The sequence below is a fragment of the Gymnoscopelus braueri genome (assembly GCF_963280865.1).
Source record: "Gymnoscopelus braueri genome assembly, chromosome: 3".
Classification (NCBI taxonomy): Eukaryota; Metazoa; Chordata; class Actinopteri; order Myctophiformes; family Myctophidae; genus Gymnoscopelus; species Gymnoscopelus braueri.
Window position 1 is genome coordinate 5,646,620 of NC_137612.1, and position 10,456 is coordinate 5,657,075.

The 10,456-nt window shown below is 39.2% G+C and overlaps 2 protein-coding genes across 2 annotated transcripts; both read left to right on the forward strand.

The window, feature by feature from the left end:
* Positions 1 to 3,658: 3,658 nt before the first annotated feature.
* On the forward strand, positions 3,659 to 4,633 carry LOC308081578 (uncharacterized protein). Its single transcript, XM_080423190.1, has 2 exons — positions 3,659 to 4,028; positions 4,154 to 4,633. Exons 1-2 carry the CDS (start codon positions 3,694 to 3,696, stop codon positions 4,248 to 4,250), a joined length of 432 nt encoding a protein of 143 aa, XP_080279316.1. The 5' UTR covers positions 3,659 to 3,693; the 3' UTR covers positions 4,251 to 4,633.
* A 1,732-nt stretch (positions 4,634 to 6,365) lies between these two features.
* LOC308082372 (uncharacterized protein) lies at positions 6,366 to 10,062 on the forward strand. The gene is made up of 3 exons (XM_080424100.1): positions 6,366 to 6,441; positions 7,084 to 7,656; positions 8,226 to 10,062. The coding sequence occupies exons 2-3, from the start codon at positions 7,313 to 7,315 to the stop codon at positions 8,311 to 8,313; spliced, it is 432 nt and encodes a 143-aa protein (XP_080280226.1). The 5' UTR covers positions 6,366 to 6,441; positions 7,084 to 7,312; the 3' UTR covers positions 8,314 to 10,062.
* The last annotated feature ends 394 nt before the right edge of the window (positions 10,063 to 10,456 follow it).

Genomic DNA, 10,456 nt, shown 5'->3' on the forward strand with positions numbered 1-10,456 from the left:
CTTGTAGATTGGCTATTTCTGGTAGAAGGAAATCGAGCAGACCAATTACAGGCCCAATTCCGGTCTGTTTTACTTAGAACAGAGGGTTTAAGACTTGAACCACTTAAACCTTAAGTGGTTAGAATTTAACAATGCATTATGAGCTGCAGCACGTGACAAAAATAAGACGACAAGCCACGCCATAATGAATAATCAACCCGATCTCCAGAGATTACCGTAACATTGCACGGAACGAGTGCACTTCATTCCGTGGATAGCCGCCTCGGAACTCCCGAATTGCGTGCATATGGTACGGCGCTGCCTTTGTGACAAAACCATTTCGGAGGCGCGCAGTCACAGGCGATTTGTCACCCCGTGAAGGACCACCGAGGGAGCTAAGGCGACCGAGTTGCCGTCCTGAACGGTGTGACATTCGCCTGTGCCTACTCAGCGCCGTTTGAGTTATGTACCGATAGGCACAGAATCGTAAATTTTATTGTGCGGACTGCTCTGCTTCCGGGTTTTTCCGTGTTGCGACTGGTTACGCCCACCGTGGGACTCGCCGTACATATGCACGCAATTTGGGAGTTCCGAGGCGACTATCCACGGAATGAAGTGCACTCGTTCCGTGCAATGTTACGGTATTCTCTGGAGATCAGGCTGGAATAATACAAGGACACACCTGAAGGTGCAAACCTTTCCTGAACCAACATCTCTTGTTCTACAGCTCTGTTCCCGAGATATGACCGATTACATAGCCTACGGTCATTTTGACCTGACTATGACCTTTTCATGACTTACTTGACTTAAACCCTTTTGCTCTTTGGGGAGCATAGGTCATTTATGAATTTCCTCCAGCTAGTTCGGTGTTGGGCGATCTTCTCTGCTTCCTTCCAAGATGTTCCTTTTTCCCTGAGTTCCGCCTCGACAGACCTTTTCCAGCTGTTTCTGGGTCTTATGACCTTTTCATAACCAAACATAAATTTTTTTCAGGAATCCATCGCATCAAACATTGTCCTCATCTCTGTTTTCCCAAGATGTGACCCATTTTGACATTGACCTTTTTGATCCAAAATGTAAATCTGGACAGATGTGAGTTATTTTGTACACGCTCGCACACACACACACACACAGCAATTACAATGATGTCCAATGTTGGTAACAAACAATGACATACTAGACAACATGAAGTTATAGATGCGTTTGTTACGTTCTGTTTTTATTTCCTTCATTAATTTTTAAAACTTGATCGAGGCTGATAATTACTTACAAGATTACAAGAAGTAAGTAATTAAGAACGTTCTCCAAGCTTTCTCAAGGAGATCACACTGATCTGAGAAACTGAGAAAGCTCTGCCTTTATTTCCTCCTGTGATGTGTGCCCCTGTTAAAGTCATCTTTTCTTTTACCTTCATTTATTCAGGAAGGACATTTGAGAGCCAGCTCTCTTTTCCAATGATGCCCTGATTACAGTGTACAAAGCATACAATACATATCCAATTTTAGAACTGATTGTAGAGAGTTCCACATGTGAGGGGCATAATAACGAAAGGCTGTCTTACCCAATTCATAATTAGTAGAGGGAATTTCTAAAAAAGTAATCCTGAGAACGGCTGTGGTGATGGCCAACTTTGGGTTCTAATAGGTTAAGATAGTTAGGTAATTTTTTGAGTAGGGCTTTGTAAATATAAATAGTGCAGTGCTGTTCTCGTCTTATATAGTAGATCGGGTGACTGGACAGTCACAGTAAGAACACTTGAGTACCGTACATACTGTACAGATGATTTGGTGGTTGTGCTGGGAGTGTTTTGAGGCCACAAACAATCTTGCTTAAGGCCATCAAAACCCTCGGGCCAGCCCTGGTTTGATTGTTTGTACATCCGCTGTTTTCACACGCCACCATTGTGCTCAGCTTTACGACAACATCCTATCCTGGAATTCTAGTGAAAAATTGTGTGAACTATTATTGTTCCAAGTTAATGCCCTCATCGGATAAGGAGAATGGAATTCAAGTGAATCATGCTCATCAAGCATCAATCATGAGAGACTATATTGACATTTCCTTGGAACCGTAATGATAAACATGCCATGTGACTGACTCTGAGTTTCCTGTAAAGAGTCAGAGAGACAGACCTATAACACTCTCACACACCTACTGTATGTACATGGACAGTAACCAAGTCGCATGTGCCTCATCATTATCCAGTACGTTTTTATTTTATATTATAGTCTGCATGTTTTATAATGCCATGTGGAGAACTTACTATTATTATTATTATTGTTGTTGTTACTGTTATCATTTTGCATATTGTTAATTATTTTATTTCCCATAATTGTTTCAGAAAAAGCACATTAATAGTATTCTTTCTTCCATAAAAGGCTGAAGCATATTCAGCTCCATGTATCCATGTTTATCTTAATATGTTGATGTTTTTTCTATTGTCTTTTCTTCTGTAGAAACTGTTATTTGCTCAACTGTAGAATCAACCGTCATCAAATGCTTCAGGGTGAACAGCACTGAACGGGACAAACGAACTGTGGTGGAAAGTACTGTACTTAAGTAAAATTTTGAGGTATTTTTTACTTCACTGGAGTATTTCCAGTTTTCAATACTTTTACTTCCACTCCGTTACATCTCAGAGGCAATTATTGTAATTTTTAGTCCACTACAATTATTTGAAAACTTGAGTTACTAGTTACTTTGTAAATCATACATTTACCACTTCAGACTTATGTATACTTTGGCTATTTTTAAAGGACTTTATACATTTGGAAACTTGTGAAATTGGACATTGTGCATAATGAGTAGCCTACTTTTAGTACTTAAGTATATTTGGATGGCAAACATTTTTTACTTTTACTAAGTACATTTTGAATACTGGTACTTTGATTTGTAACAGAGTATTTCTACTTTGTGGTATTGCTACTTTTACTTAAAGGGCAAGACTACTTTGGTAGAGGTTTGGGTTGTGTAGTTACCTTGCCATGGTGTAACTCCATAGGTGGACAAGAAATCAAAAATAATTGCTCCATTGATTAGAAATTGATCATTCAAAATATGCTGCTCATTGACTTACATTGTAAGGTGAAACAGCTCTCAAAGTCACTCTTTTAGCACATAAACGAACACAAACAAAGCTGATTCAGACAATATAGAATGTCACCAAACTCAACACTATTTAAAGTTTTTTTTTGACCCCCCCATATAAAAAAAAAAGAATTGGCACCGGGCTCTTTAATTTAGAAACTTGAAGCTTTGTCTTTAATTTAGAAACTTGAAGCTTTGTCTTTAATTTAGAAACTTGAAGCTTTGTTTTTCCTTAAACGACGACCGACGAGTCTCTGCAGAGATCTCTGGAACAAGGAGGAGGTAAAAGGTTGCGGTCCTCATTTAGAAATATTAGTTTTGTTCTGAATAAAAATGGCAAAATCAACAGGAAGTTACTTTACAATGTAAGTCAATGAGGAGCATATTTTGAATGATCAATTTCTAATCAATGGAGCAATTATTTTTGATTTCTTGTCCACCGTTGGAGTTACATCATGGCAAGGTAACTACACAGCCCTTTAAGTACAAAATGTGAGTACTTCTTCCACCACTGCATACGAAAAATAATTTCACCCTCTTCTTTACACCTAGAAAGCTCAATAAAGAAGTTGAAGGACGCGGTCAGTCACACAACACAGAACTCTTGTGGACCTTTGACACATCATCATGCCAGTGAATGAAGAGCTGGAGTGTGCCGTGTGCTTCCACTCGTACTCCCGCTGGCACCGCATCCCCAGGATGCTCCACTGCGAGCACACCTTCTGCGCCCCCTGTCTGGAGGCCATGTCCAGGCTGCAGAGCGGCATCCGCGTGGTGTCCTGCCCGCTGTGCCGCTGGATCACCTGCGCCCACGCCAGCTACACGCTGACCGGCGCCCTGTGGGTCAACACCGACATCTGGGACCGGATCTCACAGAAAAACCAGCAGGAGGAAGAGGAGGAGGAGGAAGATGGACTGGAGCAGTGGGTCCAAAACCACAAGAATGTGGAAGCTGCTGTGAGGTAAGACAACACTTCAACTAGAGTATAGTTTAATTATAGTAATTGTGCAATTTCAGCATGCATTATACTTTTAAGTATCTTATCACTCAAGATGTGTCTCTCTCTCTCTCTCTCTCATATTTTAGCTCAGCTTCAAGTCTTCCTGGTTTTAAGTCAACAATAATGCAGACGTTCATGAGATTCTTCAGCTGTGGTGCATCGAGATCTAGGACTGCGGTCTAATACCAGAGATACTAAAGTTGTAGCAGTTGATCAGCACGGAAAAGAGGAAAATATCCTGAATTGTATTGATCTTGTAATATCATTATATGTTGGTTAATGAGCTGATATGTTTTTTTTTTCTGAACAATGTATTAGTTAGACTCTATGACGTCTGATATCAGGAAATACAGAATAATGTTGCAAGTGAAATGACAGGTGACAGACATGCAAAAGTGTCACTTTTCAGCTACAGTCACCTTTTTGAACCCAAATAGGGCAATTGTGTGACCCCTGACCCGAAAGAAAACAACATGTTGTCACCTTTTTCACCTCGGGGCTGTTTGCATGCCTGAGGTGAAAGTGTCATTGTATAGGGTATATTGCACACCGCTTTATACTGCTCACCTGTGGTCATGTTATAAATCTAGTATGCAATGGTTGCAAGTTGCATAATAATGATGCAATGAGAATACTCCTTTAAAACCCCAGAGGGGGCAGTGCTAGTCAGATGTCAGAGGACTTCTAAAGCACTTCTAAGAAATGTAATGTTCAAGTTCATGCAATGGCTGGATGTACTGTGTCTGCAAACAGCATCATCGTGGCTCTCAAGCCGTATGATGAGCTGTTCACGCTATACATCCAGGTGCACTGGCTAAAATGCCTGTGGGTTAAGTTATGTATATATTTTAAATCTTTAATGATTTTATTTCCTGTCGTGTTTCTTTTATTTCCATTTTTCATACGTTTGTCTATGGGCCTGAGTCCGCTAATAAAGATTGAATTGAATACAGTATGCAAAGTTTCAGTTGTTCCACATTAAACAAAAGTATATCATGACAACATTCACACAGAGGCAAATAGAGGGGGTTTGAAATTGTGTTTACATAACTATAAATATCAATACAAATAATATACTTCTACACAATGCACACATACATTATTTATATTTTTTGTATTTTTATATCAAGTTTACACACATGGGTCACAAATGACCTACATTCGCTATCTATGATATTTCATGTACGGCATATGTTTCTTTGGGTATATCTCTGAAATAAATGTATTTTATCATTTACTATTCCAAGTACACCCCCTCCTGATATAATTCACCCCCCCCCCCCTCATAGCTTCTAGCCCCCACCTCCCCCACCTCCATATCCGCCACTTCCATAACCCCTAACTCCCCAACCGCCACCATAAACCCCCCAACTCCCCCACCTCCATAAACCCCCCATAACCGCCACCCCATGTACCCCCCAACCGCCATCCCACACACTCCATCCCACCCCTATACTCCCCCACCTCATACCCCCACTCACATACCCCCTAGTGATGTCAAACTAGTTTAGGAAGCATCTATGAAGCATCTATCTAACCATAGGTCTGCAACACAATTGTATACAATATATAGTGGGGGTCCCTGCTTCATCTCTCTCTCAGCTAAGGGGTCCTTGGCCTGAAAAAGGTTGAAGACCCCTGTGATAGATTATAAGTGCATGTCATGACATCTATGTTCTACAGCAGGGGTCGGCAACCTTTTTGACATGAAGTTTTCATTTTCTTGATAGTCGGTGTGCCGTATCAACATTAAGTTTAATTATGACACCACATCAAAATGTAATGTTTCCATCTGATTTTGATGCTATACATAGCAACCTTTTCTTTTTTTTTTCGTCTTCTTCTTTACAAATATTTTCTTTCACATCGGGATGTAATGATCATTAGACTCAGAGCAATAACCCACCTATATCTCACAGACTCCCTCCCCAGTCAGAGTTAGGAGTTCGAATGAATGTAGAATTATGTTCAGGATGTAATTTGTATATAGATGTGAGGGGATTTCATTTAACTGAAACTAAACTTAAAAAAAGAAAGAAATTAATGTTAAAAGAAAAATCTCTCTCTCACACTTATGCCAGTGTGCCAGTGATCACCTAACCTCACTCTCCCCTGTGACATTGTTTGCACCTGTGCCTGAGGTTGCCTACCCCTGTTCTACACGTTATTGAGAGGTTCCTTGGAACCGTGATGCACAACATGCCATGTGACTAGAGAACAAAACAATACATGTCATGACAAGCTAAGCCTATGAGCTACTGAGAGGCATAACTACTCAGAGAGAGAGAGAGAGAGAGAGACTCAAAGAGCACACATACCTCACACACACACACGGACAGAGAGAGCAAGAAGTCACCGTTCCTATCAAACTCCGGTAAGTAATTAAAAAAAATAAGATTTCATATTATATTGACATTATATTAATATATACATGCCGTTATATATATAACGGCATGTGGGCTGCTATTAGTTTGTTTATTATGATTATGATGATGATCATTATTATTATTATTTGTAGTAGTAGTCTACTCTAGTACTACTTGTAGCAGTATTAGTAATAGTAGTATTGTAACTTTATAATTATTTCAGGGAATAAATATTGGTAGTCTAGTATTCTTTCAAGGTTCAAGGTTGTACTTTATTGTTACATCTTGTGTACAGGTACATAAGAGTAAAACTTATTTTGGTTTGGCTTTCCTTCCGACAATGCAGCAGCCTAGGTAATAACAACAACAGAATAACAGAATAATGCTAGAAATCGTAAAAAGATTTAAAGAAAAGAAAGAGAATAAAATAGAGTATCATCAAATGTACATGTGCATAAAATCTTGGTATATCATATACACCAACAGCATTTCTTTCTACAGTAGCTGCCACCTAACTTTCTAACAACTTCACACTATATTCGATGTACAGCAGATTAGGTATAGGTGCAGTTCAAGCATCTTTCTTCCATAAAACAAAAGTGAGTTTTCAGGGTTTTTAAATCTTTTTTGTACCGTTTGCTCTGTTTCAGAATCAACGGTCCTCAAATCCTTCAGGGCGAAGAAGGGGACAGACCAGTAGTCTATTACTGCTGTACTACACTGCACTTACAGTAGGCCTACTACTACTACTACTACTGTACACACTGTATACAGTACAGTACAACCTCCATCATCTCCGCCTCAACAACGCACAACTTCTCGTGGCTTTTTTTCTTTTTTACATCATCTGAACTCTTGCCAGTCATCGATCAATCAATCATGCCTGTGAATGAAGAGCTGGAGTGCGCCGTGTGCTTCCACTCGTACTCCCGCTGGCACCGCATCCCCAGGATGCTCCACTGTGAGCACACCTTCTGCGCCCCCTGTCTGGAGGCCATGTCCAGGCTGCAGAGCGGCATCCGCGTGGTGTCGTGCCCGCTGTGCCGCTGGATCACCTGCGCCCACGCCAGCTACACGCTGACCGGCGCCCTGTGGGTCAACACCGACATCTGGGACCGGATCTCCTCGCAGGAGCAAGAGAAGAGGAACCAGGAGGAGGAGGAGGACGAGGAGGCACTGCAGGAGTGGATTAAAAACCACAGGAATGTGGAGGCTGCTGTGAGGTAAGACAACACTTCAGCTCTGCTCAGTCTATGTAGAATTATTATAGTTTAAAGAAGCACTTCAGCCCATTTTCAACAGTATCTTCATATAACTGGTCCTCACTAATGTTCATTATAAGACGGCACGATTTCCGTCTACTCATTCTATAGTTCTCCTTGGTGGGCTAGTGGACAGTTCAGAAACCTGTCTACCAATGACATCCATCGATGGGGATTCCAAACTAATAGAAACTATAGCCTTTCTCTTCCTGGAAAGTTAGCATGCTGAAAAAACAGAAGCCATTATTGTTCTTGCATTAATACCATCTTTGAAGTTTGAAGCCTTGTTTTAAAAGGACTAAATCTGCCTATCACTAGTGGTAGGCACTGGTTTCTGAACTGTCCACAGCCCTCCTCTGAAACAGAGAGTAGGTAGACACACATGGTGCCGTCTAATAATGATCATCAATAGTGAAGACCAATTGCATAGGTTGAAAATGGGAGAAGTGGTCCTTTAAGTAAATCTCAGTCATTACTGACAATCTCTCTCTCTCTCTCTCTCTCTCTCTCATCTCCATGTCATATTTTAGCTCAACTTCCATTCTTCCCAGTTTTAAGTCAACAATGCACAAGCTCATGAGATTCTTCAGCTGCGGTGCGTCGAAGACTGCAGCCTAAATGTCCATAAGAAAAGCTAGTGACACTGGTCTGTGAAATTACACTTGGCAAACTGATGCAGTTGATCAGCAAGGCATGGATGAATATTGATCTTGTAGTATAATTAGATGTTGGTTAATGAGCTGACCTGAGCATCTAAACAGTGGATTATAAACAGACAGATTTAAATATCTTGGTTTGTACTGGTGTTCATGATCACGTTTATTATAACGTTTACATAATGTGATTGACTTCTGTGTAGAGTTCAATTGTCATATGTCTGTTCTTGTCGTATGGGTTAGGTACGTTACATAATGAATACAGTGTGTAGCAAGTATATCATAAGTTTTATTATGATGTCTTATTTTTTTATATGATGTATGAGAGAGATGTGAATTGCTTTATTTTAATTCATTTTCTTTGTAAAGAAATAGAAATTAAAAAAATTAAGGACCACCTGCTATATTTTTAAATGCATGGGAATGATCAATTTCACCCTTCTACCCTCCATTATACTGTATGATACCCTGTGGTGAAACTGATGGAGGATTAAAAATTTGCATTTTGAAATATGATGGCTGGCCTTTTTATATAAAGAATTCTACAGGTCCTGGCCTGTTTACCCTCAGGGATAAAGTACCTACCTATACCAATGCCTGTTATAAGATACATGTAATCATCTGATAACCTACATACCAAGATATTTAGATAACAAAGCAAAGCCGTTGAATTCAGTATGGTTATCTGCTTATTTTAATAGAACATATCTTAATGAAATATTGAGTCTTTATAGACAAGCTTATACAGTTTCAAACCTTTTTAATCATGGAAAAGAAAACCTTATTAAGACACTTCATGTTGTTGCTTTTTCCACTCTTTCACTTGTCACTCATCTGTATATGACAGTGATATGACGGCTTGTAGATCGACTATTTTCAAATGGCCCGAAATGTATTTAGGGCTGAAGTGGTTAATGTATGTTTTGTAATAATAATCAAAATCTACAAAGTAACTAGTAACTAGTTTTCAAATAATTGTAGTGGACTAAAAGTACAATATTTGCCTCTGAGATGTAGTGTAGTAGAAGTAAAAGTACAGAAAATTGGAAATACACCGGTAAAGTAAAAATATCTCCAAATTGTACTTAAGTACAGTACTTGAGTAAATGTACTTCGTTACTTTACACCACTTAGAGTTTTGTAGGCCAGTGGTTTTCAAACTTTTTGTGCCCAAGGCACCAAAAATGGGCCAGTAAAAATCTTAAGGCACACCTGTATTCATAGCAGAAATAGCCGATCATCTCCAAGGTCACAACGTTGTGAGCTTGTAGATAATATGCTATATTCTTTTGTATTTTGAATATTTGTGGAGAAATTGCAATCATATCACAGGGTTTTAGGAAGTGTAGTGTGTGTACACACTATACTTGGACGGACAGAAATCTTATTTATGGTTGAATGATTGAGAATTTATACTATGACTTGTCCAGAGTTTGGGACTTGAGTCATTTTAATTGTGAAAGTGGTGGTCTGTGAAACATTGGTATTTATCATGGTTGGTTTAAAAGGGTCACGTTCAAAAAATAATAACGCTAAACTGAGCACACATTGTGAATAATTTGTAAATATTTATTTTAAAAATGTCTTACTCACTTTGTATTCCAAAAACTGTGAAAAGTGTTATTTAATTTGTTTTATGTTGTTTTAACTTTGTACAAATGTAATTAACTCATTATTAAATGTCAATAAACCATGAGATTAAATAAAACAATCACCAGTCCAGAATATATCTGGCCCAGGCTTTCAATTTATGGATATGGAGCAACCAATTTTGTCATTTTTACATGATGATACTGACATGATACTGACATGATACTGACCATGAAACTGACATGATACTGACCATGATACTGACATGATACTGACCATGATACTGACATGATACTTACTGACATGATACTGACAGGATACTGACATGATACTGACCATGATACTGACATGATACTTACTGACATGATACTGACCATGATACTGACCATGATACTGACATGATACTGACATGATACTGACATGTTACTGACCATGATACTGACATGATACTGACATGATACTGACATGATACTGACCATGATACTGACATGATACTGACATGATACTGTCCATGA